The sequence below is a fragment of the Lissotriton vulgaris genome, chromosome 5, assembly GCF_964263255.1.
Source record: "Lissotriton vulgaris chromosome 5, aLisVul1.2, whole genome shotgun sequence".
NCBI classification, from domain to species: domain Eukaryota; kingdom Metazoa; phylum Chordata; class Amphibia; order Caudata; family Salamandridae; genus Lissotriton; species Lissotriton vulgaris.
The window spans coordinates 280,631,179-280,657,025 of record NC_141693.1 but is presented as its reverse complement, the minus strand read 5'-3'; the positions used below and the strand labels follow the sequence as shown (position 1 = coordinate 280,657,025).

The window sequence follows — 25,847 nt, the reverse complement described above, 5'->3', positions numbered from 1 at the left end:
GAAATCATGAAACTCTGTGGGTATAATGAGCGGGATCCGGGGAATGAGGCCAGGGTGACTCGGCCTGGAAGAAGAGAGTGGGGTGACCCCGAGGAACGAGGCCTGGGCCACTCACTCCACGAGAGAACGTCAGCGAAGCTAGAGCGACCCTGAGGAACTAGGGCAACTCGACACTGTCTCTGGTTCTCAGATGGGGTCAGCCTCGCTTCTCAGACTGAGACCCTAAGGAACGAGGAAACTAGGGCAACGCGACACTGACTGAGGAGCGACGCTGACCCTATCTGAGAACTAGAGGCAGAGACACGAAGGAACGAGGCCTGGGCCTCTCCATGTGAGAGGCTATCTAGAGCTGCCCTGAGGAACCAGGGCAACACTATACGGTCTGAAGAGCGAGGCGGACCCCATCTGAGAACCAGAGGCAGAGACCCTAAGGACCGAGGCCAGAGCGCCTCAATCTGGGGAGCAACAGCAAGATGACCCTGAGCAACGAGTGTAGGGTGAACGAACTTAGAAGGGACAACTGTCCCAGCACTAATGAACAAGAACTGTCCCTGTACTGACAAAGGATTGCAGGGTGACCCGAACTGAGGAGCGAGAACCGTCCCAGCACTAATAAACAAGAACAGTCCCAAGAATGAGGAACAAATGTAGGGTGACCCAAACTGAGGAGTGAGAACCATCTCAACCCTGAAGAACGAATGTAGGGTGACCCGAACTGAGGAGCGAGAACCATCCCAGCACTGAGGAACGAATGTAGGGTGACTCGAACTGAGGAACGATAACCATCCCAGCACTGAGGGACACTGTAAGGTGACCAAACTGAGGCGCGATAACCGTCCCAGCACTAATGAACAAGAACTGTCCCTGTACTGACGGAGTGCAGTGTGACCCGAACTGAGGAGCGAGAACAGTCCCAGCACTAATGAACAAGAACAGTCCCAAGAATGAGGAACAAATGTAGGGTGACCCGAACTGAGGAGCGAGAACCATCCCAGCACTGAGGAACAAATGTAGGGTGACTCGAACTGAGGAACGATAACCATCCCAGCCCTGAGGGACGAATGTAAGGTGACCGAACTGAGGAGCGGGAACCGTCCCAGTATTAAAGAACAAATGCAGGGTGACCGAACTGAGGCGCGAGAACCGTCCCAGCACTAATGAACAAGAACTGTCCCTGTACTGACGGAGTGCAGTGTGACCCGAACTGAGGAGCGAGAACCGTCCCAGTACTAATGAACAAGAACAGTCCCAAGAATGAGGAACAAATGTAGGGTGACTCGAACTGAGGAGCGAGAACCGTCCCAGCACTAAGGAACGAGTGTACAGAGACCCGAACAAGTGTAGGGTGACCCAGACTGAGGAGTGAGAACCGTCACCGCACTGATGAACGAGCGCAGGGTAACTTTGACCAACCCAGCAATAGTAACCATGAGTAACAATGACACAGGACTCCATTTTCGGAGATAGTGCAGGGTGACCCTGAGTAACGAGGCAAGGGCGTCCTGATCTTGGAAGTAATGCCAGGGTGGTTTCGTCTAGAACGAGAGGGCAGGGTGACCTTGGGGAATGAGTGTAGAACAGCCCGATCAGAAGAGCGAAGGCACGGAAACACTGTGGAATAAAACCAGGGCAGCTCCACCTGAGGATCCAGGGCAGTGTGACCATGAATGCTGGGGCTAGGGTGACTGATCTGTACGAGTCCTGGGTGACTCTGACATGGACGTCTGAGTGGCTCTGAGGAGCGATACCAGGGAGACACAATCTGAAAAAAGATGGTAGTGTGACCTTTATGAATGCGACCGATATTATGATGGGTGGATGTCAGGGTGACCTCGAGGAACAAGAGGAACAAGGGGCAGGGCACCTGGTTTGAGAGCAAGGGCAGGGGACCTGGTTTGAGAAGTGTTATAAGGCTTACTCAGGGATGTCATGTGGTCTAGAAATTCAGAACTTCGGGTTATTTAGTAGTATTCTCTATTTAGTGTTATTCTATAGTATCAATCCAGCCAAGTGGCCTTTACTGACAACCAGCCAAAGCGGTCAGCTGTTTTTATCCTAGATCACCTACAAAGAGTCGAGCCTAAACTTCAGACAATTCCACTATCACTGGGTGGATTTTAAAGTGGTTATTTTCCTCTTTGCCTCCTATTGTATTTCCAAACAGTGCCCAAAAGCCAGAAATGGGAATCGAATACCTTTAAGGTTGAGATGGAGGCGAGGGTCACATGCTGGCGGAAGAAGTAAGGGCGTGTGAGGGCAGATGAGGCTCACGAAAATGATCCTGTAGAGCTGGTCGTTCCCATATTAGGTCTCTACTTCTTTGTCCTTTCTACAACGCGGTGGTCCCTTTTTTTTAGACAGCATCTTTTTGTAGGTGTACTCTCCCAGCACTCCTCTCCAAAGCGAGTTGGTTACTTCCCTTGAACCAGATGCAACTTCTCAAAGCATGCAGAGCTTTTAGTTGCCAGGTTGCAGGGCTGATGACTCTACAAGGCAGGAGCTCCCTTGTATCCAGTAGGCAGTTCCTTCTCCAAGCAGCCCTCACGTCTCCTTGTAGGACCATGTTTCAGGTTTGTCCACACCCTTAAATGATCCCAGCGACTCTAACATTCTCTGCAGAAGGTGCAGTGATCTTTTAGGGTGCATGTAGGTCAAAGAAAGGGGCCTGGATAAGGATGCAAGGAAGTCTTAGCTAACAGTTGAACTCCTGGTACCTAGAATCCTGAGCCAGTAGGGAGAAGCAGCAGCTTCCCCTTTGACACCCTTCGGCAATAAACAGGATCCCTTGTAAATGCCTGCCTCTCTTTGATATTCATATCGTTGCACCTCTATGCTCTCACTGACATCCACACGTGCATGGTCACACACACTGACGCACACACGGACAAACAAACGCAGGCTCGCCTCCCTCAAGCACGAGCTGCCAAAGTTAGATTTTTAATCACCTCTCAGTATTGAGTCTTGGGAGGCGAGCGGCACTTTTGCCAGCGGGCATCGCCCGCCGCAGACTAGTAAACAGGCCTTTCTCTGCCCAGGACAACCGCAAGCCTCGGGGTTGGCAGAAGAACGGGGGATTTTTGAGCCTTTTCCATTCTGTTTGCTTTGCTCAGCTTGGTGGGCCTGCTGCCTCTCCTGAACCGTCTACTGACTGACCAACACTGACTGTTCTGCTGCATGCCCCGAAATAGGTTCTGTTAACTCTCCTATGAGACCAATTGCCAAACTTATATTGGGTGCATGAGTTTGGAGTGCTTTGTCATTTTAGATGTTGCTTGACAGTGTCTGCAGACGTAATGTGATCAGTCTAAACAAAAAAAACTTTTAGGAATACTACCGAGGGGCTTTGGCTCCTCCCACATGTTAGTATCCAGGAGTACATGTTTTCACTGTACAGAATTTGTGTGCTTCCACAGAAAGTGCTTCTTCACCATGCAGTTGTCGTTATTGTGTTTATTTATCTGGCTGATTGAGCCAGCAGCAGGGTAGCTGTCTGACCTTGAACTTTGCAGCACACATATTGTAATTACACTTATATAGCACTTACTACCCCAGACTAGGCGTCGAAGCGCTTTGTCAGCAAGTAGCAAGCTACTACGGGACCCAAAGAGGATTAGTGGGGAATTAGTATAGGGAGTCGGGAGATATGAAATTAATTTGGGCAGCGGACTTGTGAGTCTGTAATTTGGATTAAAAAAGAATAGCGGAGGAATAGAAGAGGGAAGGGTTTTCATTTATATAGCGCTTGCTACCCTTGATGAGGTGCCAACGCTTTTTTTGGGTGGGTAGCACGCTATCCAAAACCCAAACAGGAATAGTGGGGAATTAATATAGGGAAATATGAAATTAATTTGAATATGAACATGTTACTCTGTTAGTTGGGTAGGAACGGATAGAAGAGGGACGGGTCTAGAATGTGTTTTTTTTGGGGGGTGGGGGGGAGGCTCCTAGCAGTAGGATGGGGTTTGCGTCGATGAAAGAGGAGGTGGAGGGGGATACGAGACAGGGGGAAGGGTTTAGAATGGCTTGTTTGGGGGATCTGAATGGTAAGAGGTATGAGATGATGCAAGGAGGGGTAGAGGAGGGAAGAGTCTAGAGAGGGTTATTTGAGGGTGGGTTCATAGTAGTAGAATGGGGTTTGGGATGATATTGAGATGCTGTTAGTGTCTTGGATAACTATATCATTTACGGTGTTTGTTTTTCTCGGTCAGCAGCACAATAGGGAAGAGGGCCGTCATGAAGAATGTGTTGAAGCCCAGCGCCATCCCCGTCAAACATTAACTTTAGAGTGCGGAGTGCAGTTATGTGTTTAAGAGCAGTGTGGGATGCCCAGGACTACAGTAATCTACATCAGTTGTTAGGTCTGGCTGTCAGTGCAGATGTCATCCTACCTCCTGCAATAATTTTTTTTCAAAAAAGGGGCTTTCTGGGCACTTCTGAGAGAGGGTCTTAGGTTCCACCCACATGTTGGTTTCCCGGAGCACAGCATTTGATTAGGCCCAATTTCTGTGCGGCCAATAAAAAACCTGCTTGTGTTGCACTTACTGACTTGTGGCAAAGCTTGATACAGTAGGACTGAGTTTATTATGTGATGGAAAACAAGTACTTATGGCTATTATCCTGTTTATTATGAACTGCTATGTATATTCTATATTAAAACCTTCCAATAAGTATTTAGTAACATGGAATCACACAGATTAACTTAGCAGGTAAGTGTTGATGTTGGTTACCCCATGTATTGTATTTCAACATTTATATAGCGCTTATTGGCCTTGTGTGGGGTGCTGAAGCGCTTGCCTACCTGGGTAGCATGCTACACCGTGTAGTAACAAACCATGGATTTTGAAGGTTTGCTCTCTGTCAGTCCATGTTAGGCAATCATAGGAGAGATACTATTTTGCTTAGACAGGTATAATTTTGTGTACCTATTTTTAATTTTACGATTGCGCGCCTGATTTTTGCATTGTAGAAATGCTTACACTCTTATTTTATATAATGAAGTTGGTTATGCTAACAAGATATAGGCTTGATTGGTGCCCCGGGAAACGTTCTGCCCGATGCCATAGGTCTGGTCTGCTCATTATGAAACGTTATGACAAGGGCAGTTGTAAAGCTTATTTATTGTGAAAAGCATTTGTTAAAGCAATTAAGCCGTTAATGGTTGTTGTCTTATTGTGTTGCAGACTACAGACTTATTTTGTTGGATGTGATTTCACAGATTACTGTAGTAGACCAGGGTTTTTTTTTGTGTCGGCCAACCACTCTGATAAATCCTAGGGATTTTCACTGTGATGATTCTTGTTACGGCCAATTGAGAGGAATTGTATATTATTTTTTGCTGTATTTTTTTTTATGATTTCATTTTTATCATTCCTTAACTGTACACTTGATTGCCTATTTTTATGTACACTTGAATATGTCAGTGTTGGAAAATGTGTGAAGCCAATGGTAAAGTGTATAGGATTCATCAGATCTTTCTGAAAAAGTCAAGCCAGGTTTCGTAGGCTTGATCTGTTCATAATGGTATGTTATGATAAACCAGTAGGCCTGAACTCCTTTAAAAAAAAATGATGGGAAAGGCTTTAGATGCCATAGCTCTAGTCTGTTTATTCTGAAAAGTTATTACATAACTTAAGTAATAATGGGTTATTTATTGTGCTATGGTAAAGCCAATAGGCCTCTAATAGTGGATTGTTATCACATTGTTACAGGCTGGTGAAAAGTATTTAATTGGCAAAACACACAAGATGATGGACGGAATGTTGGACAATGGCAAAACATTCACCCCCAGTCACAGATCTGGGTTTAATCCATCGTGATTTTGCTCACCAAGCCACCCCAGTTCAGACATGGCCATATGCAAATCAGTCTTGACCCTGTGCCTCATGGGAACAGTCCAGGCCGAACTGCCAAGCCATGTCTTTCCTGGACCGGAATCAAGCATCCTAGGACCGGATTCTGGCTATCAGCCGTCTTCAGCCAGGATAGCTTGACTCCAGTGGCTTAGTGAGCAAGGGACCCACGTCTGGGCATACCCTTCCCACATAGGGTGAACAGCAAAACACACAAGATGATGGACGGAATGTTGCACAATGGCAAAACATTGACCCCCAGTCACAGATCTGGGTTTAATCCATTGTTATTTGATTACATGTAATGTCACAGGTTACAGTAGTAGGCAAAGGTTTTAGTGTTGGTTACCCACTCTGTAGAAAGATCTGGTAGTAGAATTATACTGTGATGGTTCTTGTTAGGCCTTTTTGCGAGGGATTATGTATTGTTCAGCCAGCTCTAATTTAGTACATATTTGTAATTTTATAAATGATGTCTGATGATTGTCAGTTTAGGCACAGTTTAGGCACAGTTTCGTAGTCCTCTGTTGTATATAGGGTCATACCATTGGTAATGACTTAAGGCTTTATCGATTCACATGGGGAAGTTATGCCAGATTATTTAGGTTTGATCTGTTTGTAATGAAAAGTTTGGCCAAAGCAAATTGGCCTGACATACTTATTCTGAAAACCATGTGTGAAAGGTAATAGACGTTTATCAATGGCTGTTATTACTTTATTAAAGCAGGTATTTTTTGACATGTAATCTCAGATTACTGTAGTTGGCAAGAGGTGTTTGGCGTTGGTGACCCACCCAAACACATTTATGGGGATACACGATTTGCATCATGGTAATCCTTAGTAAGTTCTCGTCTGTTAGTAGGAAGTTTATAATTTTTGACATCTTCATTTTGTATTTTTTAATTTATTAAGGTAGACCCGATGTTTGCCTTATGACCAGTACAGCAGGTCTGAGTTGGTTATGTTGACAAGCCAGTGATAAGTTAAAGCCTGATTCTATAATATAAAGTATTGATTAAGGCAATAGGCCTTGATATATTGATTGTGGAACGCATATGCTAAAAGTCAATAGGCATCTAAGGGTAGATTGCTATTACTGTATTAAAGTCTGCAGATAGGTATTTTGTTAAATTAAATCTCACAGATTTATGTAGTAGGCAAGGATTTTGCTGCAGGTTTCATCGTGGGTATAGAATATTTGCAGTCAGAATCCTTGTTATGCCCTCTCAGGATAGATAGTATTTGCTTTGCCAACTGTAATTTTTGTGTGTAATGACATTTTATGGCGCTATGCCTGATGTTTTATTTTTTATTTATTTTAATGTTTTATAGAGCGCGAGCTCGACCCGTGAGGGTATCAAAGCCCTTTACACAGTTACACGGTAAACAAAGCAACAAAGCAAGAGGACAAGGCAACATAAACTCAAGTGCAAAAATATACAACGTTTGGGGAGGGATAGGGTAGCTGAGGAGCATAGGATGCAATTATAGTTGGCTCAGTAAAAGCAGAAAAAAAAGCCCCACGATTACGTATCTGGGCCAGTTGGTAAACAGCGGAGGGGGCAATAGTTATGGATTCGATGGGCAGATTGCCCAAGACTTGTCTTATTGTAGAGCTTTTGGTGTGCCTGATAGTCTTCTTGAATAATGTCTGGATAACCGATTAAATAATGACAAACATAACCCCCCCCCCCCCCCCCCCCCCCCTGATGGCTATGGGTGTGACTAGCGCCCCTCGGCTGATATTAGAGTGTGTATTCAAATCGAGGGTTAATACATAGACTCCACAATACTGTGCCGGTGGCCGACGTCACAACATGGATCTATGAGGGATATCAGTCAGTCACGGTCAGACGGTAGCATTAAGGTATTCAATCAATCAATAGAATTGGTATAGCGCTCTACTCACCCATTAGGTTCTCAAGGCGCTGAGGAGGGGGGGGGTCGCTACTGCTCCCACAGCCAGGTCTTGAGTTGTTTCCTGAAGGAGAGATGGTCCAGGGTCAGCCGTAGGTGAGTGGGGAGGGAGTTCCATGTCTTGGCTGCCAGGTAGGAGAAGGATCTTCCTCAGACGGTGGATTTGCGGATTCGTGGGACGTAGGCGAGGACGAGGCTGGCGGAACGGAGCTGGCGGGTGGGTGTGTAGAATGTGAGTCGGCTGTTGAGGTACTTCGGGCCCGTGTCGTGGAGAGCCTTGTGTGCGTGGGTGAGGAGTCTGAACGTGATCCTCTTGTTGACGGGGAGCCAGTGCTGGTCCCTCAGGTGGGCCGAGAAGTTGCTGCGGCGAGGGATGTCTAGGATGAGTAGTGCCGAGGTGTTCTGAATGCGCTGGAGTCTTTTCTGGAGTTTGGCTGTGGTTCCAGCGTAGAGGGTGTTCCCGTAGTCCAGACGGCTGGTAACGAGGGCCTGGGTGACCGTCTTCCTGGTTTCGGTGGGGATCCATCGGAAGATCTTTCGGAGCATGCGCAGGGTGTTGAACCAGGATGACGAGACTGCGTTGACTTGCTTGGTCATCGTGAGGGAGGAGTCCAGGATGAAGCCCAGGTTGCGTGCGTGGTCCGTTGGCTGCGGTGCCCAGGGCAGGAGACCACCAGGAGTCGTCCCAGGCGGAGGGAGATGGTCCGAGGATGAGGACTTCCGTCTGTCTGAGTTCAGTTTCAGACTTCTGAGCTTCATCCATTCCACAACGTCTTTTATTCCTTCCTGGAGGTTGGCTTTGGCGGTGGCGGGTCGTTGGTGAGGGAGAGGATCAGCTGGGTGTCGTCGGCGTAGGAGATGATGTTGAGGTTGTGTTGGCGTGCGATGGCTGCAAGAGGGCTCATGTAGACGTTGAAGAGGATGGGGCTGAGTGAGGATCCTTGCGGAACGCAGCAGATGACTTCGGTGGCCGAGGATCGGACTGGGGGGAGGCGGACTCTCTGTGTTTTTCCGTCGAGGAACGAGATGATCCACTCCAGGGCCGCTCCTTGGATTCCGGTGTTGCTGAGGCGCTGTATCAGGGTGCGGTGGCATACAGTGTCGAAGGCTGCTGAGAGGTCCAGGAGGATGATGGCAGCAGTTTCTCCGTTGTCGAGCATGGACCTGATGTCGTCGGTGGCTGTGATGAGGGCGGTCTCGGTGCTGTGGTTTGCTCGGAAGCCGGACTGTGAGGAGTCGAGGGATCCGTTGGTCTCGAAGTAGGCGGAGAGTTGTCTGTTGACGGTCTTCTCAATGACTTTGGCTTGAAAGGGGAGGAGTGAGATGGGGCGGAAGTTCTTGAGGTCTGTGGGGTCCTCGGTGGGTTTCTTCAGGAGGGCGCTCAGTTCGGCATGTTTCCAAGTCTCCGGGAAGGTGGCGGATGCGAAGGAGCTGTTGATGATGTTCCGGAGTTGTGGTGCGATGATGGAGTCGGCTTTGTTGAAGATGTGGTGTGGGCAAGGGTCGGTAGGGGATCCGGAGTGGATGGTGTTCATCAGGCAGGTGGTGTCTTCTGTGCTGACCGGGGTCCAGGTGCAGAGGGTGGTGGTGTGGGGGGGTTATATTCACAATAAACCAACTGCTCTTGGGACCCTACAAAGGCGACGATTGTGGAGTCCCTGTCCTAGTGGGAGCGAAGCCTCTCAACTGTCAAGTGGGCATTATATCATAATTGTTGTCCTCATCAAGGGCCGCACACATCTCATCCCAATGTCTATCAATTGATGATTGACGGAGTCCACGGGCCTCCTCTGGGTTTGACGCTTCGCTTTCACTGTTTAATGTGCAGCCTGGGGGGGGGGGGGAACTTCCAATTCATAGTAATTGCCCCTTTTGCCAATATTAAAAAGCAACACATTTTGTTCCAGGTTTTACCTCGCTGCTGGCGAGGTGCAAGGCATATCAGGTATGTCTCAGGAGAAGTCGAGGAATCCCGTCCTGTGATAGTTTTTAGCACATTCCGAATTTCGGACCAAAACAGATTGCAACAGGGCAAACTCACATCATATGTTAAAAGTCGAAGTTGTCAGCATGACAATGGGGACGAGAAGATGCTGCTTTAGGCTGAAGCTCACTAATTGAGTTTGGGAACGTGTAAGAGATCCCTATGGGAAGAGTAAAGGAGGTTCAACTTCAAGTGTCCTTCAACACCTATACAACACGAAAAAGGGGCACTTGAGGGTATTGAAGTTACCTTGGACCTATTGGGTATTTTTTGACTTCTTTGAGCTGTGGGCCATCAACAGATTTTTGAGAGGTCGTCAAATGCATCGATAAGTTCAGGGTGAGACGACCTCTCACACCCGGGGTGGAACAATACCACCCCGGCGAATTCAACCGAGGGAAGCTAATAAAACCCTTGAAGTTCTTTCAAATCTATGTTCAAGACAAAACACTGGGGCCTGATTCTTTTAGGGGCAAGAGATGATAATGTAAAATAGAACTAGAGGTACACTCAAAGTATAGAGTAGCTCCTGTATGTTTAAAAAGACTAAAATCAAGGTGGTCATATGGTGAGATACAATGAATCACCTGACCTAGGTTCTGTTCATTACCAACATGTATAAATCACATTCAGACCATGCAAGAGGGTGAAAACTGAAACCCTTCTGGTCTCTGTGTTGATTCATCAATACTTAAAGGAAAAAAAGCAAGAGTGAAGGACTTGTTTTCAGTCACTGTGATCTACTTTCCTCCAGGCGTATATTTTTTAGTCTGGAAGGAATTATTTACATTAAAACCATATTAGTGCCCTCTCCTATCTCTAGACAACTAGTAGATTAAAATCAACTGAGTGTATTCTGTGGGTACCATGCAAGAGGAGCTTGTTGAGCTTGGCCCTAGGAACCATGGTGTAACCACCTCAATTTAATACCAATGTGGTCTGTAGCATTTTTAAAAAACAGGATATATGCATATATCTATGTATGAGCATACTACATTTGGAAAAAACTAAGTGTAGTGTGCAGACTGATTTTTCTTTTTTTGAAGCAAACTGTGCTGGCCTTCACTGAAAATGACATGAAGATCAGGAAATGCGGTACATTAGGAGCATACTATGTAACACCCACTGAACGCCTTGGGATGCTCCAATGACCATATTGTGTCTCTCTGTATGCTCTGTAGAGAGGCAAATGATTGGATGAACATGTGGGCTGACCGCCTTTATTTGGCACCAGCAGGCCATGAAAAGCTCTCACTGCCTTAATCCTCACACTAGCTTTTTCAGTTATGATCCATAATGTACACAACAGATGACATAAATATACACAACATTTAGACGCAGCTCAGTTCACATTTAATGCACTATACAATAGTCACACATTGAATGGATATAAACTACAGACATATCTGGCAAAAGTATATATTCACAAGAGATCTACTGTAGGAAAGTGCCTCTTTTGACATTGTTAGCCCCCCACTTTTTTGTCTGATGTGATTTCGAATTGTAAGTGCCCTCAGTCCCTGCTAACCAGGTTCCCAGTGCCAGATCGGCTTTCCCAAAATCTGTACCACAATTAGCTACTTCAGTCACCCCTGTAAGTCTCTAGTAAATGGTACCTCTGGTACCTAGGGCATGGGTACTGAAGAGGGCCTCGGGGGCTACTGCACTGGTTGTGTCACCCCAGGGACCCCTTATCAACACTTTTCAGACTACCATTGCAGACTGCGCGACTTGGTGCAGAAAACCTGAAGAGTCGACATAGCACACATCCCTGTGTGCCATGCCACCCATACACTGCATAAGATCTAGGTAAGTCACCCCTACTGCAGGACTTTAGCCCTAAGGCAGGGTGCACTATATCCTATGTGTGGGCATATCTGCATGAGCAGGCCTGATTGTTGCACTGTGAAAAGGTATTTCTGATGCCATAGGTTTGATATGCTTATAATGTAAAGTTGTTCTAAACTCAGTAGCCCTGACCTGTGGATTGTGAAAAGCATATGTTAAATCAATAGGCATTTATGGGTGGACTGGTCTTTTCTATGTAGTAAAGCCCACAGATAGGTATTTTGCTACAGGAAATTTCACAGATTACCTTTGCAGTGTAAGATGTTGGTGGTAACTGCCTCTGAAAAACACTAGGGGTAGATGAGTTGCACTGTTTACTGCATGGGCTAATGGTTCTGTCATTGGCTCTTTTGCCCTCTGAATGACACCGTTTTCTGATCACATGTCTACAGCCAGCTGAAAAGGAATGCGCTTCAGTGTCTGGGCTGGTTATCCGGTCCTTTTAGTTTTTAATTTACTCTTTTATAATCTCCCGTTTGTCTCTCCAGTGAGTACTACAGAGCTTCAGCCAGTGCTAACGGGTTGCTTGCTTGCTACTTATCTCATCTGCAATGCGCCTCATCCCACGTGCGCTTTCTGTAAACCAGGAGACCATTATGGAATGTTGATCTCCATAGTGAATCATTGTTTTACCATTTCAGGATAACTAACACACTAGTTCTAAATGAGGCAAAGAATGCAAGTTTGTCTTGTTTATTAAGCCACCAAGGCTGTCTATCAGGTTTTTCTACCTAGGCCTTTTTCTTTGTCCCTTTGGTTAGGGGTTTTTCTGTTCTCGTCTGACTGTACATATGTTTGTAATGTTCTCCATGCAGATGAATCGTGGCTTCTTCCAGAGCCTGTGAATTGGTCCCGGTTCCTGAGCAGGACCGTGGCAATCTAGTCCTTCTCCCTGACAAACCATCTTTCTGTAAGGGGTCTCTGGCCCAAAGTACAGAGGAAGACAAAATACTAGTCACAAGGGTTCAGAGTAGGGAGCCAGGGCCCACTAAAAGACCAGCTTTATGCAGGGTGTTCCTGCAAGTATTACAGAGTGCATCTTACAGGTTTTTCCTGCCTTCCTGTGCTTATGGGGCATCTGAGTAGAAGTGCTGGTTCCAGTCATTCACTTTGGTTTATGACTCAGTGTCCTTGTCCAAGATCATTGAAACAACATGCTGCATTGTCAATTCCACTTTACTGCTCACCCTGTACTATCCCCAACACTGGGAGGAGATACAACAACTTCTCAAGTGCCCACTGTGAATTGAATCGCATTTAGGTGTCCTGTGAGGTTAGGTTGTGAATTTGTCGTAGGTCTGTACTTGTGATGGGGAACGATCGCCAACTCTGCCTTTGAGGCTGAAGGCACTGTGATTTTCTATCAGTGCCTTTCAGTGGGTCATAACTGTGTTTAAACTACTTGCGATCAAGTCCCAGGCCTATCTCCAGGTGCACAGTGGTGGTCCAATTATAATTGCAGTTCTATGTGAAAGTGCGTGAAGGAGGTATTAAAGTGGTGACCGAACCAAAGGAAACGAAAACGCTGTGTTTAACAAATGAAGAGAAGAGTGTGTGTGTGGGTGGATGAGGTGTGACGTGAAAGAGAGAAGAACCAAGGATGTACATGCAGAAGGACGGACTAAAAAACTGATGAGGAGGAACGAGATGGGTGTTGAGTGAGATATGCAGATGGAGAATATCACAACAATGTTGTGAGAAAGGGTGCAAGTGTGTAACCGAGTGAGAGACTCGAGGAAAGTGGTGCAAGGGAGAGAACTGGAGTGACTGAAGACCATTGCCACTTCCACAGACAGGCCTTGGTAACAGGCTTAGATATTCAGAATTGAACCATTTTCAATTGCAATTATTCACAACTAAACAATGGTTACTCATTTATTTGATACTGCTAACAAGCATTGGCAAAGCCAGTAAGTCTGGCTTGATGTAGGCTTATGTTTGTCGTTGTGTGATATGTCTGGATGCAATAACGCAAAACTTAAAGTGGAACCCAAATAATTGTGAGGTGGCACACTGTGGGAAGCACAGAGTTGTATGTCACATGTAAGCCTCTGCCTTTCATTTTACGTGTGTCATGCCTCTTAAAAGAAATCCGAGTTATGCTTCTTTGGCCATGCCCTTTAGAGTCCCCGCCCTAGCCTTTTCATCCTACTTAAAACATTGAATATATTACGTTTCTCAGGACCTGTTCTCAGCCAGTGCGTCGTATCGGTGCATTTTTGGGGGGCAGCGTTATATGGTTTTTGTGGCTTATCCTAATTTGGAGGGTAGTCCTGCTGCCTGTTATGATTTGGAGGAATCCCTCCTATAGCCTGGCCAAGCCCACCTGTAGCCTGATGTCCTTCAGCCTCCCCCATCATCGTCTTCCTTCCCTCCTGCAGCCTGCCTAATTCAGAGGAGGGAGTCATTCTACAGTCTGCCTTTATTTGGACAGGGAGGGGTGGTGTTATCCTGCAGCCTGCCCTGGTTCAGAGAGAGGGCTTTGTGCAGTGTACCCCGGTTCGAAGGATGGGGCGGGACTCTTTCAGCCAGCTCCAGTATGAAAGGGCACCCTCCGACATCATGCCCAAATTCGGAGGAGCCTTTAGTTTGGGTTACTTAACCCTTTTCACGGTTGCACATGAATCAAATGGGTTTGCTTAATTTGAGCCGCACATCACATAGTTATGCCAGTTATAATAAGAGCATTCATTAATAGCAGGAAGCAACTATGGCTGGTGTGCTCATAAGGTATATGACACCTACCCACCAAAGTGTCATTCAGTCCCAGGATTCAAATGAACCCAGGTCAAACATATACACACAAAACACCTGAGCACACCAATATCATTATTTCCAATCTTAGTAGTATAGGTATTTCTCCAGTCAGTCAGTAATGTCTCAGCGCCCTATATATTCTAGATATGTATATGTTTAACCCTTTTCATCTTCACTTTTCGGGACGAGTCCTCTGGCCTGTCTTTAATGAGGAGGGCCCACAGACTGCTGTGATAGCAAGCTCTAAACTTTATTTGTTGATTGTGGGACGACGAAGCTGCTCTCTATTTAATGTGCATTTTATAATATTGTGTCATGCCCAACTGGAGCCTTTTCTGGTGGTACTGAGCTGTTTTGTCTGTATTTGAGGAAAATTAACCATGTTAAGTTTTGTGAGGCGGGCAGTTTTCTGAGTGCTGAATGTTTTTTGTGTTCCTGTTGCTTGGAGACGTTTCTTGAGTATGTATGTGAGAATTATAATAACCCTGTGTTCCCTGTTGCTGATCTTCTCTGATCGTAGATTCTCATCCCCTTCCCCCTTGTTCTTCCCTCGCAGTTTAAGTCTTTCCTTAAGGAGTGCAAGGTTGCCAACTACTGTAAGCAGATCCGACAGCTCCTGGAGAAGATTCAGGAAAATTCATCGTTCATTGCTAACCGGCGGCAGAAAACCTCCATGAGCGTGTCCGACAAGGCTGCTGTGGTGAGTGGGTGGGGTGTTTCTAGTGGGATAGGTAGGGGAATGCTGGTCTCATTACTGGGCCAGTGCCCATTTGATGGGCACAGTGTGTCCTACAAGATGGTTGGCGTGACAGGATGTGGTTTGTCAGGCCGGACAACTTTTGAGATTGGGGTGGGATCCGTCTGACAGGACAGTATTGGTTGGTGAGGTGGTGACTGTCTGATGGTCTGTTTTCTCTCAGTAGACCAATAAAGTGCCAGTACTGCCAGACATTAAGCAACTGTGTCTGAAGGGCTTACCTTCCTGAGTGTGGTCGGTCCTGTTGACTTGGGTGACTTTTACAAGTTGGTCTGTTCGTATTTTTGGTGTAATCGAAAGGTAACTTATAGTGCTTTATAAGCAATGTTGTTTGGAGATCACAGCAGGGAGAAATTTGCTATCCAATTCCTAATTTGTGCTGGTGGGCGGCCGATCCTCATTTTTAGTGACAACATATTTTTCATCAACAGACTGACCCAGAGCAAGAGATAGAAACGGAAGAAGAGAAAGTTAGAAAAACAGTTGCAAAGGAAGAAAGGAGGAATAAGAATGGACTTACAGGAGAAGGGGTAAAGAGGCAGGAAGTGTAGAGTGGTGTAGGAAAGAGATATGAGATGGAAACAAGAACAGGCAGCCAATCCATTTAGCAGTGCCAGTGTCGGACTCCTCAGAAGATCTCAGAGCCCCCATGTGCTCTTGTTTCTTTTTCAACCCAACTGGACCACAGGTCGTTGACATGGCTTTGAAGAGTCCTATGCACAAGGTGTATGGTGTTGATAGGGAGCATAGTCTGAGTTGCCTTTTCCCTCTTCATATGTGATACCCTGGTGATAGGAGAGAAGAATGACGTTGTTTAATCAGTGGCTGTCTAGGCACAATACTACCTGCAATAATTAAAGGAGATCCAGAAGTTTGTCCCACAAGTGTAATCCTAAACTGAAGGGTCTCCTGCTTCCCTGCTAGAAAGACTGGAATTCAGTGGGAAGTGGCAGCCATAGTTTGAGATCTCTGGGCCACTGGTCTGAGATATCACAATCCTCGTATTTGGCTACGTGAGACCAGAGCCATGAATGCATCTCTGAATGAGACATAGGAACCGACTTCACTCTGGGAACCAGTGTTGTCACCTAGCTTCAGCGAAGCACCCAGACCCACTTCTGCATGTTGTGCTACTTGAGGCATTACCACTTGTGTTTTTTAGAATTTCCCACATAGAGGAATTTAGCGTAATGTGTCAGGTTTATTTGTAGAGCGCATGGTCAGCTCTGGATAATTTTGCTGCAATTTACAGTTGCCAGATATTTATCTAACTCCGATGTCATCTGCCTCAGAAAGATGAAAGTGTGAGTGGGCCAACGGAGATGTGAACCTAAGACTGGCATGTCAAATGCAAGTCCCTTAAGTGGGGGCATCCATTCACTTAGCCACCGGAGCTGGTATTGTTCAGATAGACATTTATATTAACTCCTTCAACCACTGGAAATAAGATGCGGATCAAGTAACCCCTTTGAGGAGAGAGAGAATGACATACACTGATCACCTATTGAGTTTAAAACACAAGGCCTTGGCTAGAATAATCCATTGTTTTTATTTACCTTATCAGATGGGACCCTAGGTTTTTCCAAAATTAACAGATTCTACAACACATATCTACTTCCATCTTTAAAGCACAAAGGCCATATTCTCTTTAACTTGCTCCAACTCCAAACCATCTATTCGCTGATGGCCTCTAAGCAGCTTTCCACTATAGCATACCGAGTGCCAGTGCCACCGTCCTCGGTGAGGAGTTGGGTAGCAGCATAATTTTGGTTCTTGCCTGTCCTGTCTTTCCTTAGTCTCCTAAGTAAGTTCCTGTATTCAGTAGCTGGCTACAGGAAGATTGCCTATAATTAGGGCCACTGGAAGTATGCGGCAAGAGAAGGCCAAGCTACGCAGCAGGGTTGAGTAAATTATGCAGCAAGAAAAAACAAATTATGCGGCATAATGTAGCAAATTATGTGACAGTATTACTTTATTATTTTGTCCTTGTTTACACTTGTTAACACTGTCTGGGCATTAGTTGTACTTATTAGTACTAGTTGAACACACAATTACAGCAATAAGCAACAGAACTGTGACCAGTCAAGCTTTGCAGAGGGCCGTCCACTACGCGGCAACTTGTGTTTTTGCTTTTTTAGTAACTTTTGAACTGTTTGAGCTAGAACTTTTTTTGTTGTTAAAATCTGCAATGATGCAACAGATGGTGGATTATGTGACAAATGCAGCAAATCAATATTTACGGGAAAAATGCAGCACAATTGCATAATTCCGGTAACCCTGCCTATGATACTTATACTCCTTAAAACACATTTTTCTGTACTGTACGCAAATTCTCACCCTTTACTAGTAATATGGGTCTCATATTTATTTAGATTTCTGGGCACAAGCCCACAGAAAATGTTTGTCATGGACAGAAACTTACTGGTTAGCTGTTTATCCCTTAAAGGTGGGACCGGCTTGGAAAAAAAACGTAAGTGCCCTGTGATGGGAGAGAAGCAGCGCCTTCCAAGATCCAACAGATATAAATGCTGCATTGAGGCATTATCGGAGGTGTGAGCCAACCAGAGTTCATGAGCCCTTGCTGCCCACAGCAGCCCCTGTAAGCAACCACTACACTTCCTGTAGTTAATTTGCATGTTGCAAACCTACTCTTTTCTGGACTGCCTTATGCCCTAAGGAAGTCTGTTATGGCCCAGATCTAGCCACGGGGGACATGGATGTTTTCCCACTTCACCTCTTGTCTAGGTATTGTGCCCCAGTGGCTGGACCTTTGGAGGTGACTCCAAAACTATTTGAACTGTGTTCACAGATGCCCATGTCAAGGCAAGAATCTGTAAAGCAAAGGCTACATTCATTCAGCTAAAGAAGATCTGGAGCTCCAAGGACCTAGCACGGCAAACTGAGATCAGGCTTTTTTTTAAACTCCATCATAAAATCAATCCTTCTGTATGGAGCAGAAACTTGGAGGACAACAGTGACCGTCACCAACAAAGTCCAGACCTTCAACAAAACCTAAACGAAACAATTGAAAATAAGCGTACAATGTATCGTATATATTACTGTTAAAGCTTTTGTAAAAAGTTCCATATGTTACATTGTCCTTGTATATCCAAAAAGACGGTTCAAATGAATCCAATTCCCCTGGATTCTTGTTCGTCCAACTTTATATTGTTTTTTTTTTGTATCAAAACTAAGTGCAATCAGCCCAGCCAACGCGTTTCTTGCTTTAGGCCTTCATCAGGGTTGAAATATCAAAAGAATCATTTATCACCTCATTGTGTATGATGTTGTCCCATGACAAATGTCCTTCAAGAGTCAGATCAATTATGTTGGGTGGTATAGTACCCCCTATTTCATCTTAGTCTATGTCCAAGCCCCCAATCCATGGGCAAGGTCTATAGACGAATGTGATGAATTTGGGGGTACTATACCACCCAAAATAATTGATCTGACTCTAGAAGGACTTTTGGCAATATATTTGATACATTGCACGCTCCTTTTCAGTTGTTTCTTTTGTTAATGGATTAACCATGGCTCCTAAGTGGTGGGAAATAGGGGTGGTCCGAGTTGCAATGTGACTCATGTACAATATTTAGTCTGTGTCGTATCAAACTCACCACAAAAGCATTTATCATAAAATAACTCACATTTGTCAAAAGGAATCAAAAGGTGAAAGATTTCTATGCATTTATTTCTGCATAGTCACCAAATATTCATGTTAAAAAACACACACACTAACCTGCAGCTCTGCCCCAGAATTCCCAGAAGACTTGGGAATGCTGCCTTCCCTCTAACAAGGGAAGGCAGCAGTCCCAACGTCATCACAGAGTGGGATGGTGTCAGTGAGACTGTTGTCCCCACCCCACTCTGTGATGAAGTGTCCCTGATTGACACTCGACCATGGGCGCTTCAGGGCTTAACACAAGCACCCAGGTGCTAGGCAATCAGTGACGCTACCACTCATGACTGAGAGGAGGGCCTCAGGGACCTTTGCTGAGCTGAGGAGGTCACGCCCACAGGGGCTTTAGCTTCCTCAGCCCAGCAAAGTTCTGCTCATGCAGCTAGGAGCCTGTGCATTTAGCACATCTGGCTGCCTGACCTGAACATGAACAGTGTCCGTCAAGATGACCTTTTTTTAGCCTGACAGACACGGTTTGTGAGGGGCAAAAGGTGGGGGCGTGGCCCCTCGGACCCACTGGACCAGCAGCGGTTGGGAGCCGCCCCTGATTGTAACATCATCCAACATTCCCCTCCCAGACCCCCAAAAAACAGTAGCTGGCAAGTCTTCATATTGGCTACAGCACTCACATCTTGCTGATATGGGTTTAGATTAGGACCACTGGAATTATGTGATTATCAATGCAGTGATACTTTTGCATAGTTATCGATTTGCCGCATAATCCACCATTAGCTGCATCATTTGCAAATTATAATAAAAAACTGTTTCTAGCTCAAATGGATCAAAAGTCACTAAAATGAACGCATATTTCTGTGTTGTGGAATGTCCATTACGAAGATTAACTGGAACCCTTTCAGTTGCTTATTGCAGTATTTGGGTGTTAAACTGATACTGATGATGTGAGACCTTTGTCAAGTGTTAAAATGATAAAATAGTAAAGTAATAGTATTACAGATTGTGCCACTTAATATGCCTTTTATTGCTGCATAATTTAGTCAACTCTAGCGCATAATTTGACCCCCCCCCCCATCTCCCCTTCCCTTATAATCATGGCTAGAGTCGGGGTACCACGCGGGTGGACGGCGTCCCCCCCCCCACTTATTTTAACAATTGCTCGATTACTGGAGCAAATTGAGCCACACATTCACTCTTTGGCCTCTCTGGGGCGAGATCGGTGCTCATTCAGAATTCTGCTCACGCGCTGGCTTCTCTGATGCAATCGCATCTAAGGGGTGAGCGAGAGAAGGCAATGAGTCTGATGGTGCAAGCCACCTTTCGTGACGTCACTTCCTGTTGTCAGCGTCCCCCCACTTCTTGTTTTAGGACTTTTGCCCTGCTTATGATTACAGTGCTCCGTCGAAAAGGAGACCCGGTTCTTAGAACTGAACAAACCCTCGAATACGCTGAGCAGACTTTGTCCCATGACACTCTGAGGCGGGAACCTGAAGAAGCCATCACCATCCAGGTCACCGTAGCAGGAAGGCCATCGCAGCTTGAAATATGTGGAAAGGGCAGAGCTGGGGGAGTTGGTGCTAACATCAAGAACCCCTTACATTAGTGCGGGTGGCAGAGAGGGAAAGAGATTAGAATGGGCAAAATGTGACGGAGGAGGCGGGCAAGAGAAGACACACAGGTAGGGGTGGAGCAGGATACATGCAAAGTGGGTCCGAGTACAGATGAGGGCGAATTTTTGTCGGTTAGGAGCTCGCAGTGCGGTCGGTGGTCGTGAAGAAAGGGGTCAACAGAAGTCTTGTGGAATGCATGAGTGGAAAACAGGGGCACAAGAATAGCCATAGTTATTAGAAGCAGTGAAAGGAATTGACGTTTTAGGAAATGTAGGCGTAGGGGGAAATAGGGTGGCGAGGAACGGGCAGGCGAAGGTAAACGGGGCTCGAGCCGGGGAGGCGCAGAGTTCTGGCAGCGGTGGGGCTGGAGGGCAGCGTTGCCTCGTAATAGAATCCCGGATATTGGGTTTCGTGCTGGTGCACAGAGCGCTCCGGCAGCTGCCAGCCTCCTGCGAAAGGTTATTTCCTCTAAACTATTAAAAATAAAATCAATTAGCGCTCGGGCTGAGCTGGAAACGCCGCCAGCTGCGCCCGGGATATGTCTGCGGCGAGAGATGTGCGGTGCCCTCTCGTCCGAGCGCGCTTCTCGCCGGCGACGGCAGCGTGCGTGCGTGCAGAGGCCCTCTGCCCCCGCGCCTCCCCCCGCGCCAGCGCCTCGTCGACGGGCTTCTGCCTGCTGCGAATTAGCACCCGCTGCGCTCGCCTGGCGGGAAAGAGGCCAGGCCCCTTCACCTCCCAGAGAACCACCCGCTCCCTACTTTCCTCTCTCCAACTGCTGCATTACTTTGACCATTTCACGGCTGTCGCAGAGCACCACAGACACGTTTCGTAAGGCGCAGCATCCCGGTGTTATTATTTATAATTACACAAGCCTGGGTCTTCTCGCCTTCAATCCACCCTCCTCCCGCCTGAGGGCAGCTCGTATTGAAGCTCCTCCCCATCGACTTTACGTTAACCTTTTATTTTTTGCTAGTGGCGGATTTAATTCCAATTTTTTCAGTTCCGTCTTTGGTGATGACATAACAAAAACACACACACACACATATATATATATATATATATATATCTCATAATGTCGGGGTCTTTTCACACTCTTAAAACTACAACAAATGCCTGGTGTGTATATCTATATATATTTATCTATATATATATACCCGAAATTATGCTACAAAAGACTTTAAATGAAATCGAATATATTCATTTGGATCCCGACTTTCCCGTCTGCGTTACTTTGGTTAATAGGCATGGATCGTCACAACAGCCCTAGAAGAAATTTAAGTGTTTTCTATTTATTTTTGCTGTTTGAGGTTTGTACAGGAAAGGGCTAAAAAATACCGGCTTTAGGTGATTTTGCATTTTTTTGTACAGACCGCAACAGTAATATACCGTGGTGCCGGTAGAAAACCAACTAGGTGGCAAGCCCAATTGTGGTGTCTGTCATTTGTGACGGGGTCAAGCAAGTATAACGTTTCCCAAACTGCGCAACTTAATGATTTTAATTGGATTTGCTGGTTGGGGGTGGGAAGATGTGCCCCCTGATGGCCAGCAGAAAGATCATAAGACAGCGAGAGTCGAGGGGCCAGTGCAGGGCCAGTGATGTGGAGACAGGGCATGGCAGTGCATCAAATGGTGACGGACCGGTTTGGTGTTGAGTGCGCATTCTTGGAAAAGCAGGATGGTCCCCAGTAAAGCAGTAAATGACACTAAGGTCTTAGCGCAGGAAGGAGAGTGAAAATTCGAGGCTGGTGAGCTAACAAATGAACAGGTGGAGCGGAGCCAAGGGTAGTAGTGCCTTGGATCTTAGAGCACGAGCTGAGCTTTAAAAATGTTTGCTATATAAATCATACAATAAACGTCAAATAAAGTAAGATAATGTTTCTTTAAAATGCAATAAAAGTGTATTTCTTTTACGTGGGTCCTTTGACCGTAATAAGGTACATTATAGCACTGCACTGAAGTACTTATTAAAAAGTGATAGTTCTGTACAACTAGTAGTCTGAACTCACATACCTGAAAGTGCGTTCATATGCAGTAATGATGAAAAGAGAGGTTTGGTGAAATAAAACGTTTGCCTAAGATTAAACAATTTAAGAGGGGAATCCGCAATTTATCTAGGTTTTCTGGTTGGACTTTGTACAAATCGACAGGAAATGCACAACTATTTGTCTTTCCTTATGTTAAGGCTTTGTTTTGACCTCTTAGTTCATTTTTCTGCAGTTTTTAAATACAGCAGAAACTCTTCCCAATGGCTGAGTGCTTTACATGAGAACAAGTTAGATCACACAAGATCGCATGCATTGTTTATAGGCATTGGGATATAAGTGATTTGCCCAGAATAACAGGATATGGAGCAAGCACCATGACTCTAATCTGCATCCCCGCTTCTACAGTCGGCAGCTCAAACCGTAAGGCCAGATCCTGGGTGGAAGGCAGGCAGAAACCACCCAAAAGCTTGGTCGTTTTGGGCTCGAGGTTACAGCAGGACCTTGAGTTGAGCCAGAGCCAGGCTTAAGGCTCGAGCTTTCAGTAGCTTGCCCACCTCTACTGAGAATGTCAAGGGTATCGTGGGGCACGGTACAGACAATGGCCAGAGAGCAAAGAATGTAGTAGTGTCAGACAGTGGATAGAAGGGATTTGAAGAATTATTACAAGGTCAGTCCAAGAGGAAGGGGCATATTAGACGAGGGCTTTCAGAGAATGGCAGTGGTGACCCAGACTATGAGGTGCCCCAGGTTAGAGAAATGGGAAGGAAGATGGCCACAGTGGATGGGGATTGAAAAGCCCTTTGAATTGGGGTTTGCTGAGAGAATATAAAGGGTGCCCTGAAACCTGTTAATTGGTGAACCAAAGGAGGAGTATTATCCCAGCAGATGGAAGGGTTGAGGGCCGGTGGAGTGGGGGACATGGTAGAGCCAAGGGACAGGGATCGGGCAGCTGATAGAATGAGGACTGGCTAGTATATTGGGCTGGCCTATTGACAGAATGAGGCTTGGTCCAAACGGTGAGCACGGAGGGTTGATGATTGGATGCATGGTACCCAGAGAGTGGGGTGGGAAGATAGGGAATGGAGGTGCAGACTGGGAATGGGGAAGGTGGACACAGGCAGGGCCTAGAAAACAAGGATGTAAATAATGGAAAAGAAAAGCCCAGGTGAAAGGGTGGTTACAGGATTGATGAGGGGTGCTCAGAGTCTGAGGTGAGGGCAACTTCAGGAAGCAAGACGCAGTGAACTGAGTGGTTCACAGCCCCAGAATAGCACTGTTTTCAGTTGGCCTGAGGGTCCAAGTTTGCATTTGGGGGGGGGCTCTCTGTCTAGAGTGGCATGTGTGGTGGGCAAAGAAAATGGAAGTGGATGTAGCCTCCAGTAGCATTCCATCTTTACATTTTTTGTTTTCTTAAGTGAGACGCCCTTCAGTGAAGCTGTACCTCGCTGAGAAGGCCTAGAAAGGCCTAAACTGGTGTGTGGTTGATTATGTTTCTCCTTGGTGGCGACATGGCCTAGCGGTTCGAGCTGGGCTGTTTCTTTTAAACCAGACCAAATCGGATTTGTACAGATCTGTCTAGAGAGGCATCGTGAACAGAACATACAATGCACTGTATTTAAAAGCGTTGAGATTAATTCAAGCCTTTTATCACTTTTTTTGTTTTTCTAAGTTTAGCTGAGCTGCAATCAAGGGGCTGTGAAGTTATGGCCGCAGTAACTCACTGTTTTCCAAGGACATAAATTCACACTACTCATGCTTATTTTTTCAATACTGTTAATAATGGGGTTTGAGACTTGCTCTTGTTTTCCTGGGCAGTTGTTTAATGGGAAGTATCCGCAGTGGTATTAGTATTTATATGGCCTTTTCCCTGCCTCTTGCAAGGGCCTAAAGCACTGGGACTTTCACTGGATTCCTGCACGTCCCATGGGTGCATGATTGAAAGCATATTAGTTATAGATTGATCTAAGAGGGAAACAATTGTTTTTTTTGAGTGAAGATTGGAGGCATGGTGGAAGTGTTGTGGAGAATTTCAGTAGTGCATAAGTTTGTCCCTTGCAGGGAGATTAAGAGATGAACGTGCTAACTATCTCTATGTTGATGTTGGTATTCATAGAGATAAGTGCATGTGTCATGCACAAATCCATTTTGGGTTCCAGAGTAGCGTGCTACTCTCCAAAAAGCGATTCAGTGCCTCGTCAGGGGTTGTAAACGCCATATAAATACAGTTCCAGTACAGTTAGGAGCCCCTTATTCGGGACCTGCTCTGTGCAGGGAAATAGTTGGGAGCCTTTAGTGGCTTTCTTGTCAATCTTTTGGCGTTGTGGGCTGTATCGACTATAACATTGGTAAAATGTCTTTTGGGAGTAAATTGATCCAGTTCATTGTGAGATCATACATAATCTTCTAGAGATCGGGTCATGTTTTGGAGTATCCAAGTTTTTCATTCTTCTCTTAATTCTTGATCGTCCGTTTTTCTTGGGAATGGTGTTCTAAAGTTTTCAACTTTGTACTGAGAAGAACTTCAATCTGTAGTGTTCCTTCTATAAGGAAGGGTGATGAATAGCTGTGCCATTCTTAATCTAAGGTTTTTACTTTGGCTCTAGTTGACTTTAGATGGGAGAAAGTCCTTTCAGAAGTGTGTGTGTGTGTGTCTCGATATGCAGACCGCTTTGATGGATATTCTTCATAACGGCGATAGGTCTCATACCGCAAAAGTTAGTGCCTGGGATTCCTTCCAGAAACGCAGAAGCATATCGAGGACGCTGCCAAACCCCTGTAAGGGAGCCTGCTCTTGCCGCCACGCTAAACCCCTGTAAGGGAACCGCTCCTGCCGCTACGTCTCGCCGGACCCGCTTCGCGGGTCCCGCAGCGCGGCTTGAAGCGGATTCAAGAAACAGACAAGGGGGCTAACTCTCACTGACCGGCAGGACTGCGAGCAACTGCGGGGACTCCGAGGACCAGGAGTCCCTGCGCGCCCCTGGACCAGCTGGGCTGCTCTCCCTGCCGGCTCCGCCCATCCGCTAGCTAATTGGACAGTTACATAAAGGAAGCAACGCTCCTGCTGCGCGGGAGGGCGCCGGGAGAAGCCCGGGACAAGGGCGGGACCGTCTGTGGCCGTCTGTGGCCGTCCGAGGCCGAACGAGGTTGGGTTGGGCCCAGACCCTTGATAAAAATCACCTTTTAATTAACGGTCCACACAAGGGAGGGGGCCACACAGCAACAAAAGTTTTGTGGAATTATATACTTACACTTTTATCACCTGACCATGACACTGAGATCAGGGAAAGAACGCTTAGTTCATATACAGACATCTAAGGGCGTAGTCTCGGGACCACTGGATGCCTTTATTACCAGGGCCACTGGAATACTGGAAAAGGAAATAGAAATGGTGGAACAAAGGCTATCCCTCGATCTTGTCACTGGAAAGCGTTCCTCTATGGGTTCTTTAGCTTTAGCCAAAAGCCCAGTCTCTCATGCAGCGTTCAATTGCATCTCTACCATCGAAA

The 25,847-nt window shown here is 46.1% G+C and overlaps 1 protein-coding gene across 1 annotated transcript in view; it reads left to right on the top strand.

Moving 5' to 3' along the window:
- NOC2L (NOC2 like nucleolar associated transcriptional repressor) overlaps positions 1 to 25,847 on the top strand; it is a 418,727-nt gene that overhangs the window by 257,059 nt on the left and 135,821 nt on the right. The window contains exon 15 of the mRNA XM_086921428.1: positions 14,912 to 15,055. Coding sequence (XP_086777554.1) covers positions 14,912 to 15,055 — 144 coding nt within the window. The remainder of the gene's footprint in view (positions 1 to 14,911; positions 15,056 to 25,847) is intronic.